The 15778-nt window shown below is 36.8% G+C and overlaps 1 protein-coding gene across 1 annotated transcript; it reads right to left on the bottom strand.

Annotated features, from left to right (window-relative positions):
- Positions 1-8746: 8746 nt before the first annotated feature.
- On the bottom strand, positions 8747-10770 carry lepb (leptin b). Its single transcript, XM_067391070.1, has 2 exons — positions 10517-10770; positions 8747-9906 (listed from the first exon to the last, which is right to left on the bottom strand). The coding sequence occupies exons 1-2, from the start codon at positions 10655-10657 to the stop codon at positions 9538-9540; spliced, it is 510 nt and encodes a 169-aa protein (XP_067247171.1). The 5' UTR covers positions 10658-10770; the 3' UTR covers positions 8747-9537.
- Positions 10771-15778: the final 5008 nt, after the last annotated feature.

Genomic DNA, 15778 nt, shown 5'->3' on the forward strand with positions numbered 1-15778 from the left:
TTGAAATCGGCCATCACTATATAAGTCGTTATTTTGTTTTTTTGACACACCAAACATTTTCTCATCGCTTTATAATATTAATATTGAACCACTGTACTCACATGAACTGATTTAAATGATATAAATATCTTAATTTGTGTTCCGAAGATGAATGAAGGTCTTACGGGTGTGGAACGGCATGAGGGTGAGTAATAAATGATATTATTTTAATTTTTGGGAGAACTAACCCTTTAATGCCTGTACGAGTACGACTGGGTGGATGTTGCATTATATGCATTTCCAAGATGTGAAAAGGTTGCAGTGACTAAAGCGTAACTGACAGACACACTAGGAACAATAAAGTTCCTTCTATTTAAAGTAATATGCCAATAAAGACCCATTCATATTAAGGAAAATAACTATAAATAACTATAAAGATAAAGTTTTGAAAATTGTTCTAAATCTAAAAGAATAGCAGAGTCCACTCCACACCACAACTATGATGATAATGACACAAAACGATATTGTCAGAATATGATGAACGATATAAACAGCCAATGAAAATCCATCCTGCTTTAAGACGACATAACTGCAGCTCATAAAAAACCGAATATAACTGCACATTGCTGTGGACACTAATATAGTTATCTTTCTTGGCGTGAAAGGGCCTCAAAAGAGTTTGAGCGTGTTGAACACACTGAAAAAAAGAGGGCCGCAGAAGAGTGTAATAACGTATTGGGTTTGGATCAGCAGCGGTTGCTAGCAGCATGCAGGCAGATTATACCGGATCAATGTGCACATGTTTAATACATCAAGCCTTGTCTACCCAGGGGGCAAAACAATGAAATGACACTGAACTTGTAATGGTACAATGCAAAAATAGAGCCAAAGCTACATGGGTGAGCAGAGAGGGGAGGAAGGAACAAAAAAGGAAACTGAACCTTGCACAGAGGAAGTTCGACCATACCCTGTCTCGCTGGCCCCGATTCTGAACAATACTTGTCTACTGAGAAACAATAGAGGGGTAGGGTCTACTGGACACAGCCTCCAACCTAGTTGCCCAGTGTAGCTTTTTACAGTTCTCAATGAGATTTTTTTATCTCCAACACTTTTTTTTTTAATGGATATATTTTTTAAGAGTGACACTTAGACTATGGGAGCAGGGATGGGCAGTATTTATGATACATGTATTTCAAATACGTATTTCAAGTACAAAATAGTATTTTGTAATTTGTATTTGATAGAGTTGATGATAATGGTTTTGTATTTTGTATCAAAATACTTTAGTGTTTTGTATTTTTATATTTTTAAAATACTGAAAAATACTTTGTAAGAAGTCTACATGACGACATCATAAAATTGCGGCCTCTGATTGGTGCCTACTCTATAGTTTACAGAGACTGCGATCAGAACAGAAAATTGATTCATATGGAAGAAGGTGGTCAAGAAACGTGCAGGCTGCCAGCTTTCCATCAATTTTTACCATGAATTGCTTTAATTTTTAACAGTTCATGTTAAGATTTGGTGTTCATTTTGGTAGCTTTGGACAGAAACGTGGTCAGAGACAGGCAGAGGGTCAGGGCAACAAGCAAGGTTCACAGTCCAGAGAGCAGGCACAGGGTCGATGGGCAGGCAGCAAAGGGTCAGAAAACGTTAGGCAAACAAAGACAGTAACAGGTAATCCAACAGGGTAATAACGCTCAGAAATGACAGCCGGGGCAAGATCAAGACTTTGCGGTGAAGTGGTGTGTGTGACAGTCCTTTATAGTCCTGGTTATGAGCTGCAGCTGGGTGTGGTGATTAGTGTGGTGTGCTAGGGTGGATGTGGCAACAGGTGATTGGTGTGAAGTGAACATGTGACAGACAGGGAGGATTGTGGGAAGTGTAGTCCGGGAACTGACAGGAGCAGGCGATGATCGTGACAATACCAAGCAGCAGCCCTCTATATTTATGATTAACAATCAAATGATTAATTAGTTAAAAACTAGTTGCTATGAATACAGGTGCCTTCACTTGTCTTCTTATGAATGACTTGTTTGTCATCGAGTCAGTGTTGCTGATGCAAAGTAGGCCCGTTGTTACCAAACACCAAGTAACTAAATTAGGATACAATTATGAGTCATTTGCAAACATTATACTGTTGGTAACTTTAAAACTAAACTTCATCTGGGAGATCACAGGGATATGTGAATATTTGTTCTGTTAAAGCCACAATATGTACATTTTCACCTCTAAAGATCGCTAATTCAAAACAAAGGCGAAGCTCGATGACACCTTGATTTCACGGAATCATGGGATGTATTGTCTTCACGTCTACAGCAGGTGGAAAAGAGTCGGGACAGGACTCAGGCAGAAATCATGTTTATGGAGAGATTATTAACATTACTGTAGTATGAAGCAGAGCAGGACCGAGTGCTGTGAGAGCAGTAACGAGCCCACTGGAGCGATTACTAATGAGAGATGAGTGCGACAACACAGCTTGACAGCAGCGGATCTTTTATTATGCCACAGTTGCCGCTTCCGCTTCTTTCGGTCATGTGCACGTAGGGTAAAGCAGCGCTGCTTATCATATTAGTGTGGCGACCAGGGCGGGCGAGAGCCGTGAGGGAACAGCGCGAGGCCGGTGGCGCGACAGTTAATGAGCTCCACCTGTGAGGCGCACCGGCCTTGAGTCTCTCACAGAGGAGCTCCGGGAGCATAAAAGGAGGAACGACGATAGTGAAGGACGAGAGAGGACCAGGCCTGGACTTTATGTTTTATTATGTTTGTGTGGCCGGCAGAAGTCCGCGAGGGTGTGCCGGCATTACTTTTGTTTTGTTCTTTGTTTACTTTATTAAAGATTATTGTTTGAATGTTCGCCGGTTCCCGCCTCCTTCTTCCCACATCTACGAACCATGTTACATTGGTGCTGAAACCCGGGAGGAAGGAGGGACATGCTGTCGGAGAGCCCTCGCTGCTGAGGGGGATCGCGGTGCTGCGGAGTTCGGGCAGCGTGGGAGTGAAGACCGCGAGAGGCTGCCCGAGGCAGTAGTACTGGAGCCTTGTGAAAGGTGGGACGGAGACCCGGATGCCGTGCTCCTGGGACGAGGTGGGGTGGCTGCTGTCCTGGAGGGAGCGGAGGAGTGCCGTCGTCTGCCGTGGGCCGGAGCCTGCTACCGTCCGCCATGAAGGGGAGGAGCAGTGGACGGCAGACTCGCTGCCGGCTGCCCTCAGCCGGAGGAGCCATCGCCGGCTGCCAGGAGGAGGTCGAGGATCGGGCCGTCCACCGAGCGTCCAGTGCGTCCATCGCATGGCACCGCAAGGAAGAGCCTCTCGGCAGGCTGTGGACCGAGCGGCAGTGTGTCTGGGAACCGGACCCAGAATTTTTTTTTTCTTTCTTTTTCCTCTCTCCCCTCTCTTGTCCTGTCGCTCCCCTTGCTTCCGTCTCCTTTCTCTCATCTCGTCTGTCCTTACCCCCAGGTGCTGCGGCCGCCGAGACAGATGAGGGGAAGTAAGCACAGTCGCTGGAGTACCCCCGGCCTGTGAGGGGCGATGGGGATATGTGGCGACCAGGGCAGGTGAGAGCCATGAGGGAAAGGCGCAAAGGCCTTGAGTCTCTCACGGAGGAGCTCCGGAAGCATAAAAGGAGGAGCGACGACAGTGAAGGACGAGAGAGGACCAGGCTTGGACTTTATGTTATGTTTTATTATGTTTGTGTGGCCGGCAGATGTCCGTGAGGGTCTGCCGACATTACTTTCCTTTGGTTTTTGGTTTATTTATATATTAAAGTTTGTTAAATGTTCCCGCCTCCTTCTTCCCACATCTACGAACCGTGTTACAATTAGATACATTTGTGTGTTGAAAGTTGGTATAGTGCTACTCTGTGCGTTCGCTCAGTGGCTACTATGAGACACTTGTTGCACACTGCAGTAAGCTAGATCGATATTAGTTATGGTAAAACATGGTACTCGCGATAAATCAAGAAAACAAGATTCAAACAAAAAGACTTATGGCCAGATTTACTAACAGATTGTGTCAGCGCAAACCCTCTTTTGGTGTTAAAAAACTACTGTCGGGATTTACTAAAGACACGCAGTATAGAATTAGCTATGAAAAGGCGTGGCTGAGTTGTGTTTGCAGCTGACCTTATTGCATATGCATTTTTATAAGTTTCCCTTTCAGATGCAAAATTTATGGGAGGAGAGTATTTAAATGAATCACACAATGCGATTTACTAATGTTTGCGCTCATCAATTTACTGGTATATAGACCATTATTTAACGCCCTAAAAAAGCATGTCTGAACCCATTTTGTGACATGGCTGCAATTGTTGCTGTTAGGAGGAGACACCGCAGAGAACAGAGAGTGCGTGGAAGAAGGATTATTCATTTCTTTGAAATGCCAGATTAAGATCTTATCCGAACATATCGTTTGCCAAGCTATGTTGGCCTATAGGCCACTATATTATACAGTATATGTGTATGTAAGATTACATGTTAAGTTGCGCCTGTGTCGACCCGCACCTGATGAGAACATCAGCATCAGGATTCAGCTCTGTTTATTTGCGACCGAACTCTAATTTGCACTGCACTTGGCAGATAGCGTTAGTCGTTATGTAAATGATTTGATCGTGACTGTGTTCTTTAATTTGCATGTCAGCAGATCACGTGCAAAACTTGCCACTCCCATCAACACATTTGTGGAATTGCGCTCTCACTGTAATCTGCCCCGTTTAGTAAATCTGGCCCTTAATGTGTTAAGCGATATAACATGATGAGTTTTCTGTCAATGAATGTATCCAACAGTTGCTTCCCTGTCTAATAAAATTCATTATATACAGTACTAAAGTGTCTTTGATGTTTCCATTTTTTTCCTCGACAAAATAAAATGGGAAATCAAGGGTAATGATGTCATTGATAGGCGACACAGGGACACAGTGTGTGTCATGGTTAAAATTGCTTATTTCTCTGGATTTAGAATTTCTTGGAAACATTTGGGATAAAGTACACAAGTCAACAAAAAATATAACACTGTTTTAGTGGTTTTTGAATATTTTAATCTAAAAATCGTACATATTTGTGCCTTTAACTGGTTGCATATGTCAGATTTATTGCATGACTCGGGCAGAGAAAAGCTGTTGCTATCAAACATTGTTTACTTAATCAAGTCAGTGTAATGATGAAGGGATCGATCAAATGGGCCAACTGATGGAAGGTTTGCAAAGAAATTTCATGCTCCCTTGTAAGAGTATTTTGTAGTATATTCAAAATACAAAAATACAGTAGTTTATTTTGATACATGGTTTGGCTGCTGTATTTTGTAGTTTATTTTGATACATTTAAAATTAAGGTATTTGGTATTTTATTTTAAAATACATTTTGATGTATTTTTGCCCATCCCTGTATATGAGACATACTGGCATTGAGATTGTTTCAGTGTGTAAAAATGTTAATGTTAGCTACAATAGAAACAATATACCACGCAATTAAATATTGTAACTCATATGATGAAGTGAAAGTTTTTCATGCTTTCATGCTTATATAAGAATGGAGATCAGACTATTAAAAACAAAAATAAAAAACTTGAGAGTAAATGTAAGCTTTTGCTGCCATCTTGTGGGATAGAATAGAAGCTACGACTTCTGGCGAGTTTGACTGCTTCAAGTTGCATTTTTAACAATAAAAAGCTGTAAAAGAAAGCTCGTGATGAGAAATCAATGACTTCATAATCGATATTTTTTTTAGTTTTTACCAAATTTGGTCATATAGACAATACACATGTAATTTAAACTACAACTGTAAATATTTTGTTTTTATTGTGAAGCTCTCAAAAATACGTTTTATTGTTTGTGATGTTTATTAAATGTTTTATGTACAAAACCTATTTGTTCAGTGTGGCGCGCGCCAAAGTCCTTAGGCACGTGCTTGTCAGTTCGTTTGAAAAATAACCGTCGGTCTTGTAAAATCGTCCTACATCTAATATAGTATTTTATAGTCATTTAAATGTTACTCAGCCTGCATTTAAATGCCATCGAGTGGCGATAAATATGTGACTTGTCAGAATAGTGTTTGTTTATCACGAAATTGCTAGTTTAATTTTAAAACAAGTAACGTATTAGAAGTCATGAGCGCGACACTAGATATTTCTTCTCACACAGCTAAAAAAGAAAGGTGTACTGAAAATGACTGAAAGCAGCGACATCGATGAAAATGATATCACCTGTGTAAGTGTTTATACCTGGACCGTTTTAATACCTGCCCAAACGAGTGCAGACCAGAAACCGCATCTGAGCGACTAAACCAGCCTGCCATTGGAAACTCAAACCAGCGCTCGTTGACATCTCTGCAGCACAGACTGCTGCTGGTAAGTGTTACTGCACTTCATCAGTGTGTTTTAAAGAGTTCCACAGTGTATTATTAGTATATATATATTTTTTTTTATTCTAAGCAACAAGAACAAGAGGTATTATTATGTAAATTTGCATAAATTTCAGTGCTTTCAAAGCATTACATGTTTTCAGCGCTTTGTTCTAAAAGATTTACATATAATTAAAATAATTTATAAAATGTGAAAGATTTGGTTAGCAAAAAGCCCACTTCTTTTTATATAGGCTATATGGTATTTTCCTAATATAATAAATGTATAACATGTTCTTTACATTCCAAATAATCATTCAGAAAATAAAAAAGCACATCAAATACACAAATAGACTCCAGTTTTCTATTCATATATAGATTTATAAATCTTTCCAAAATAATTGTGTGTAGGGGAAAAAAAAAAAAATCACAAAATTCTTGTCCACATTCACAGGTGTATGAAATATTGAGTTTTAATCTTTCCAAAACAAGCTTAACAGGTTAAATTCTAAGTACTTTGTCAGACACTTCCTTAATTTTGTTACTGATACAAAACTTATTTTGCAGTTTCATTGCTTTGTCCCTAGAAAAATAAGATAGAACAAAGAGCATTTCTTACCTTATTGCTAAGTTGATGTTTTAAAATATCAACATAATCAATGTAAATATTTCCATAAAGATTATCTATGTTAATTTCCACTGAACTAGTTCCTTAAAAGTAACAGCACTCTTTGAAATTGCGTTTAATTGGTATCTGAAATTTTTGAATTCAGTATATGATATTCAGTATATATGACAACAGATATCATTGGAAATAACCAACAGCCTTACCAAAATAATCCCTATATTGAACCAATTATGATAGAATAGTGATTTGATTTTAAACAGTGTGTCTTTGTTATTCCATATTAAAAAAACTGTGTGGTGACTGAGAAACTGTCCTTATATTTCCATGCTAGCAGGGCTTGTCTGTGAAAACTGGCCAATTTAACAGGGATTTTGTCAACAGAAAAATTATACTTCAACAAAAAGTGTATATCAAATATATAATTAAATATATAAAGAAAGTGTACTATAATCTCAAGTCCCCCTTGCTCTTTAGTGTTGCAAATTATCTCATTTTTTTAAATAATGTAGCTTTATATAAAGGCATAATGTATCTCCTATGTATCTAAATCCTTAATCGCCATAGGAGGCACATCTAATTATAAAGATGTAACAGATACATTGTGCCTATACCATCCCAATTGACAATAATACCATCCCAATCCTCATTAGCCATAAATTAAATGTCTTTTTTGTTTTCTCAATAATTGGCTCAAAATGTAACTGACTCCTTTGTTTTTAATTTTTACAAAATACTACACAGAATTATGTTAAATATTCTCTGTTTCTGTAGAATAGAGGAACAAACTCTGGTGAGAAACAATACAGAATTATTACAATTTATTTTAAGGCCTGAAACAGCAGTGAATAAGTCAATATATCTAATTATCAGTGTTTTCTGAGCGATCAGGAATTTACCTACAACTGTTATGAACATCCTAACTGAATTAGCCAATGAATACACTTTCATTTACTACACACAACATAAAAAAGCATAGAGTAAAGGTCAATATTAAGTGCCAAAACACATTTGACGCTCATATTGCTGTGCACAATGCTTGGTATTCACTTTTTAAAAACTCGGTCTAAAGCAGCTAGGGTCATTAGCATTAATTAATCTGCCTGTTAGTGGTTACCACATGACAACTAAAATATCAAAAAACAAAAAACAAAAAAAAACAAGTTGATGAATATGGTAGCCTATGCTTTGACCATTTGTTATCATGGGGGTTTATAGTTGGCTTCATCAATTTTGTTGTTTTACTCCATCTATCTTTGTGACCATACTTCATTATACATTTATGAAATCCATCTTTCAAATATTGCTTTTAAACTGCAAAACTGAATGAATCAAAACGTTGCATTTGATTTAATAATCTGTTGATTTTACAGTTCTTAAGGCAAGACACGAAATTCTGAAATGTTGTTTAAATATGCATATTAAATATAATTAAATATGTGTTAATTTGCTAACACATTTCCAGAACATAAATCTGAACACTGGATAAAACCAGGTTGAAAAATGTTTCATTTTGTTAACATATTCAAATTCAAGGATTTTATGAAGAGGATATGTCTTTTTTAGCACTTCATAAATCAAAAAATACTACCAACAGCCAGAAAACCATGTTTTAGGAATAAAATTGTATATAAACATGGCAAATTCTATATGAACAAACCTTTCTATAAAAACCTTCACAATATTGATAGGAATAAAAACTGGAACATTTGGTGTAAGTGGTGAAATGGACTTGTTTTGAGAAAACGGCCTTTAAAGATTTGCAATTGAAATCTAGCAACTGAAATCTTGCAATTGAAAGTTATGGAAACATGAACAGCCAAAAAAAAAAAAAAAAAAAAAAAAAAATTCTCAGCCAGTGTCATCACCAGTTTCTAGACAAATCATGACTTTTGGAAGTGCTGATTTTACTGCATCACATCAACACAAATAACACAAGAAATAATATATGACTGACTCCAAACAAATGTACGATAAGAAATTCGTACATTTGCTGTGAAAAAATAATTTCACTCATGCTTTGTCTTTTTTACATTTTAATATAAAATAAGAAGTGGGCTTTCTTGTTCTGTGGGCTTGTTAAGGCTTCTTCTCCTTGTTTTATGACAAATTCATTCAAATAATACTCTACCACCATGTTTGAGTCATTGTACACCTTAAAAACATTTAAAAATTACACATTTTGATCAGATAAACTCTAAAATATATCATATAAAGTTCTTTTTCTGACCTAATAGTTGTGTATTGACTTTTTTTCTCTTTGTTTCAAAGATAAGAAAAAGGAATGTAGAGGGTGTTGTTTTTTGTGAAGATAATTTATTGTCTTAAAAATTCTTTTAAAAATCCCAACATACTACCAGCTTCACAATCCTCCTGTATCCTCCTGTTTTCAGTGCTACAAAACGTCATCATGTGCTAAATATTAAAATATAGCTTAGAAAATAGAAAGTTGTAGTGTAAAAGACATAAAAAACAAATTGGAAAATTCAAAAAGTATGAATCAAGTCTAATAAGTTAACAAAATATTTCGAGAACTACTCCTTGCATGTGCATTTTTGAGAGTGATGCATAGAATGAATGATGCATGGCTTACACATTTCAGAATGGAAACATTTCAGCCACGTCTGTGTCTTTGCACCATTTTAGTTTGTCCATGTTTAGGCAAAGCTTTTCCAGGTACCTCTGGAGCTCTAGGAGGTACAGATAGTTGGAGGTAACGGGGAAGGCTGCTTCTTCTTTGTGCACTGGGGTCTCGGGGTTGGGCAGGGAGCATCCCTGCGAGGTGGCCAGTCCCTCCAGCATGCTCAGGAGAGTTTCCAAGTCCACTTGGACCTGCTGTAGGTGCTGGGCTGGAGGCACTCGCAGTCTCAACTGCAGGTAGCTCAAGTGAACGAAAATAGAAGTGAGACCATCAATGGGTGTGTCAATGTCAGGGCCAAAATCAATCTCTGGAGACATCTGGAAGTGCTGTGGAGACAGATTTAGAAATTTAGAGATTTATAAATAAGCTTCCCATAGTTTAATTATTAAATAGATACAATACAATACAGAGCTTCTTTGTCCACAAAAGACAAACACAAAGTTAGTTTGTGCCCCCAAAATGAAATAATAACATGTAGATGAATTGAATGCCAAAAATTAAAAATAAAGAAATGATTGAATTACTAAATAGTGCATTCAAAAATAATCTTAAACAGCTCAAATTTGTATTTTAAAAAATATACTGATGAAACTATGAATTTACATTGCTACATCGAATATTAATCATAAAATATTATTATTATCATGTTTTTAAATGGATGATAATTAAAACTCAAAATTAAAACAAGCTTTACTCTTGTTCCAATTATAGTTCACCCAAAAATGCCTTATCATCATTTACTCATTATTCCAAACCTGTATGACTTTCTTTCTACTGTGGAACACAAGAGAAATTTGTCTCGGAAAACTGCAATGGGGGGAAAAGTAGTTTGGAGCCACAGAAAATTTTCTTTTGTGTACCACAGAAAAAAAAAAAAAAGTATACATACAGGTTTGGAGTGACTTGAAGGTGATTAAATCACTGCAGAACATTTACCTCATCCTTGATTTTTTTAATTCGGCTGATGGTAGTTCGGGCCATGATTCGTATCCTGTCCTCGGTAGCTGTGGGTCGGCTGATGCTAACAGCCACAAGGGCTGCCATTGAGAGGGAAAAGATCAGGGAAGAGTGCATCATTCTGCAAAAGAACAAATCATATTGTCATATGTCATGTTTAATTGTGTGTATTAAAGTATCCAAATGTCTCAAAAACTTCTGTTTACATGTACAAAAACAAACAAATAAACAAAACCTTAAATACAGTTGCCCAGTTAAGTACAGTACAACAATGAATTAAGTTGTAACAAAAATTAATATTTTAACCAGTCTCATATGACATAAAGGTCATATTGAGATGTTTTATGTTCATGTGGACAAGAGCATCTGTGTGAATGAGTGAGTGCTTACCTCTGGTGTGTTGATGTGCATATTGAGAAACTCAAGCAGGAATCTCCCTTTTATAGCCATGGATGATTGACTCATTGCCCCAGTGAATCACCCTGCACCGGTCTGCTCTGGTTTGCCCTTGTCGTCCACCGTAGTCGTGAAGCCTGTAGAAGACCCCATCCACAAGTTCTGATCTGAGACATCATACCCAGGGGCTCCAGGTAAGGACACTTCCAGTAAAGTTGTGGTTAATAAAATAAAAAATAAATCTTGATAAATGACAATTGGGCTCCATGTTTTTGTGTATTAGAGGATTTGTTTCCCTCTGTAATGGCTTGTATGTTTACACACAGACCTTTATAGTGTGTCATCTTTGTTTTTCATACTAACATCCTTTTCCCTCCCAAATGTTTGCTTTCAGTTTATGTTTCAAGTGTTGTTCACTGAAACATCAGTTTTCACCCAAATATTTGTCTCTGTAAGTTGAATATATAGGCAGTAAACAGAATGACCTAACATTTAAAACTTCAGTAGTACTAATCAAGTTATTTATTGAAAAGCACATTCAAATGAGTTATTCAGGGTTAATTTGTAAAACGATTGCATGGAAAGAATATATTTGATATTAAAGTCTTTCTAGGGAACTGTCTTATATCTCGTGTTTTAGAAAATGGTAGAAAACATTTTAGTAAACAGTCATCAAATGTTGTATTGTTTTCTGTATTCACTCCCATGTTCCCATTTATTTATAACTGACTCTAAGTATGCTAAAGATTTTCTTTGGAAGGTCCTGCATTTATACAAGGAAAAAAATTACAACATTTAACTGCAATTTTAACTTAATATTTACTGCTTATGAAATATTGAAGGACTTTTGAGCATAGTGTAAGTCACTAAATTATTTATTGTAGATAAAATGATGCACAGTAATGACCACAAATATTAGAAGCTGAAAAGAAAAAATGGTATTTAGAGTGTTGTTACAAGGCATAAACATGCAGTACTGTACTTCAAATTAATCTGCAGTGCTTGAAGAAAAACTATGTCTTCCTTGTGTTGTAACCTTGGACAATAAGAAAGCCTGTATCCAAAGGCTTAGGCAGCTGACTTGTTGCCATCCTGGCCTGTCAGTTAATGCAGGCAGCATTTGCACAAGTAGCTCCTGAAACTGATTTTGGACAGAATTCTGATAGTCTAATGATCTAGGACTAAAGAGAGAGAGCTTTGGTCATGACTAAGCTAATATTTAATTAACTTAGTTGTTCAAAAATATGCATTTTTTTAAACCAACTACAACTTTCAGATGCCATTTTATTCATTTTCATTTTAACTGTCACAGAATCGAACACTCAGGATAGTCGACATCTATGCTGCCTTCAAAAATCGATCATATAAAGATATCTCAGTAGAAAGGATGTGACATAATCACAAGATTCGGACATACCTTGTTTACTTCCTACAGAACACTTGTCTCAGACAAGAATTTAGATTTAAATAATTAAACAAGGCTGGCTTGTGATAAGCATATTACAAATCAAAACGACATTTGGCATGTTGCCTGTTAAATGTATGAATGTTTTTATGGACATGATGTTGATCAAAATGTGCTGTTTGTTACTCTGTATCATTTCATACATACTTCATGACTTAGTCATGTTTCCAAATTTATTTCTATTGAGTGTTTTTGTGTTGCTACATTTGAGTTATGAGTTCCGAAGGTCTCATGGCCATTACAGATTTATTTATTTTTTATTTTTTTTGATGCAAAAATATTAACTAGACAAAGATCTTCTGGGTGGAAGGATCTTTATGGATTCTCTGGAAACTCACTGGAATGGTGTTACATTCCTTTAATGCCCTGAACTGTGTGTTCATGATCATCCGTGTTTCCCGTCTTTCGTCTGTGTCTGAATACTTTTACGTGTGTTTGAATGAGTGTATGTGTGTGTGTCTGTGATGTAATTCCCGAAGGCTTTCAGTGTAAGTTCCTGGAAATTACAGGCTTTGGCTTTCATTGGCTTCACAATGCTTTAGCTGAATGTTAGTTGAAAGTTGTTTTACTTTTCTAAAGATGAGCAAAGACTTGACGGTGAATATTTACAGCTGAATACAATACTGTGTAGTTGCAATCTGATCTTTTTTTAATCTAAAGGTAGTGTATGTGCTAATAGTCACAGATGTCTTTCAATTCTGCTCAACACACTTTCAATAAAGAGTGTATTGTCTTACATATACCCAGTAGTTTTTATGTAATAGTATTTAAAATAGTACAGTGCTTCCCACAGGTTTGAAATATACTGGCGGTGGTAGCCGGGTGGAAAATCCTCCTATTACCCATGGCGCAAAAATGGTCTATTACATGTGACAAATAACAAATAATGTGTGATATTTAACAATATTTTTATTTATTGAAATTCATTTTAATTATATAGGCTACTATTACATTTAATTACATATTAATATTATGCATTATTATGCATTGTAAATTACATCAAAATGCAAAATTACAGCATTTAAATGATAGAGTTCTCCTTGCTTTGTCATATAGTGTCTCTCTAAGTGAATGGGACAGATTTTACTGATACTGGTAAAATCTATATATTGAAAAATATGTGTCAAATGTTCCTAGTCTTTTCTTCCTGTGGGGGAGCATCCCAGCCAGATACTACAATAGTTTACTATGAATTAATGGAAATGAATTTAAGTACGATTTATTGTGTAACCAAAATACCAATAATGCCCAAAAGAAAAAAAATCTTAGCATGTGACTTTTAATTATAAACAAGGCCAAAAAGACAAAGGTACTCTTATTTTGAAATGTCTATACTGTTGCTGGCAGATTCTTCAGATGATAAAATATGCATTCCTTCAACTGTCTCTAAAACATATTATATAAAAGCCATAGACATTGTCATAATTCATCAACTCAAGTTTATTAGTAATCGCTTGGCATAAATCATAAATGTGCGCTATTCACTGATTGAGAATCAATTTGTAAAATATTTCGACCACGTCTCTGCAGCGCACGTGGGAATGTCAGCAGGAGTAAACAGTTCTCGCTCACACAGAACGGGCTGGTATGAAACATGTAGGGCGAGGGGAGATTTTCCACCCATTATTCAATTGTGGATGGTTTCATTATCTCGGGCAGATAAAAAAGTATGAGGACAAAAATAATAAAAGCTCAAATGTGGTTCCAAATATACTTGGGCAGCCTTTAATATACCTGGGCGGCCCGCCCAAGTAAAGTCTATGTGTTGAAGCACTGTAGTATATTCGGTTGTTAATGTAAAGGTAGAAAGTTTAACAGCTTGATTGTATGTTAATTTAAAGGTGCCTGACATGATCCATGATATTTTTAGTGATATTTGTAAATTGTCTTTCTAAATGTTTCGTTAGCATGTTGCTAATGTACTGTTAAATGTGGTTAAAGTACCATCGTTTCTTACTCTATTCACGGAGACAAGACTGTCATTATTTTCATTTTTTAAACACTTGCAGTCTGTATAATTCATAAACACAACTTCATTCTTTATAAATCTCTCCAACAGTGTGTAATGTTAGCTTTAGCCATGGAGCACCATCAAACTCATTTAGTTTTGGTATGGTTTGGTATGTCTATGTTCAGGGAAAAACGGACTACTGTCAAATAAAAATAAAGAAAATAAGAACAAATAAACTACAAGCAAAAGCACAAATAAATACAGTAGAGCAAAGATACAAATAAAACAAACAGTGCTTTTCAGGTATCTAACGGTAGTTTTCAGGTACAGAAATTGAATAAAGTAGCTAATCAAATGTAAAACAACATTGCATATAATATTTACTGTATAAATTATATAAATATTAATCATAATTTAATTCAAAAGTTACAAAAGCTATTCAGTCAAGAGCAATGAGTGATTTCCTTGTTTTTTGTTGTTTGATTAAGAATGCACGGATCAGATTCAGTACACTGATACTAAACACATGCGTTCTTTCTTGAGTGTTTCGTGCTTCGGATGAGAGCACAAATCTTCTCACAGGGCGCGTGAGTTATTTTTCACATCTTGCGCTCGCATGTTAAAATTGGCAAGGGATAAATAAGTTTAGTTAGTGCAGTTCATGTCTAACCTGCGCTTGTGCGCTATTAACACCCCGGTGATGACGGCATAAATGACTGCTCACATAGAGCATACGGCACTCTCATTGAACAAAGTTTAGGGGAAGCAGAAACATACATTAGCTCTCTCTGTTTTATTTATTTAAAAAAAAAAACATATTATATATGCGTATGCATTGTCGGATATAAGATGAACCGAGGTGCAAGTGCGTGCCGAACCATGTGTGGAGAATGGTACGGTTTGATTTTTTACAGAGAACCGCTTCACCCCTAGTGTGCACTGTGAGCATTTCCCGCTGAGGAAGCTCCACTCTCGTTTGTCTCTCTTCTCAAGGAAAGAGGGACAGGCTTCTGTGGGGGGCAGGCTGAGGGACAGGCTGTTAACAAAAGCTTTGAAAGGCATTTAAAGAGTCATTATTTTGAAGCCACCACTTCACAGAGCTCCAGGTGGACAGTTCCCCTGTAGTAAGTGAGTCAGCCTCCTCTTGCTTAGAGAGTTGTTAGGCCGAAATCTCTGCTTCATTGAGCTCTAGGAAGGTCATGAATGAGTGTTGTTAGACTTCCTCTCATTTAGAGAGTGAAAAGCACTATGCTGGAGCCTCCGCTCTCTAGAGCTTTGGTTAGTAGCATTATCTAGCTTGTGGCCTTTTAGAGCAGGCTCTCCTGTGAAAGCTCCTTGATTGTATCCATCCTTGGCCTCTTCCATGGAACTTCATCCCGTTGAGGCCTCCACTTCTCCAGAGCTTAGCTCAGACAGCAACCTGTCTTGA

Source organism: Chanodichthys erythropterus, chromosome 8, assembly GCF_024489055.1.
Source record: "Chanodichthys erythropterus isolate Z2021 chromosome 8, ASM2448905v1, whole genome shotgun sequence".
NCBI classification, from domain to species: domain Eukaryota; kingdom Metazoa; phylum Chordata; class Actinopteri; order Cypriniformes; family Xenocyprididae; genus Chanodichthys; species Chanodichthys erythropterus.

What these genes read in the sequence shown, in the direction of transcription:
- lepb (XM_067391070.1), bottom strand. Translation starts at nt 10,657, where the DNA reads ATGATGCACTCTTCCCTGATCTTTTCCCTCTCAATGGCAGCCCTTGTG. An exon ending in TTAAAAAAATCAAGGATGAG is followed by an intron (nt 9,907 to 10,516) that starts GTAAATGTTCTG and finishes CTGTCTCCACAG; the next exon opens with CACTTCCAGATGTCTCCAGA.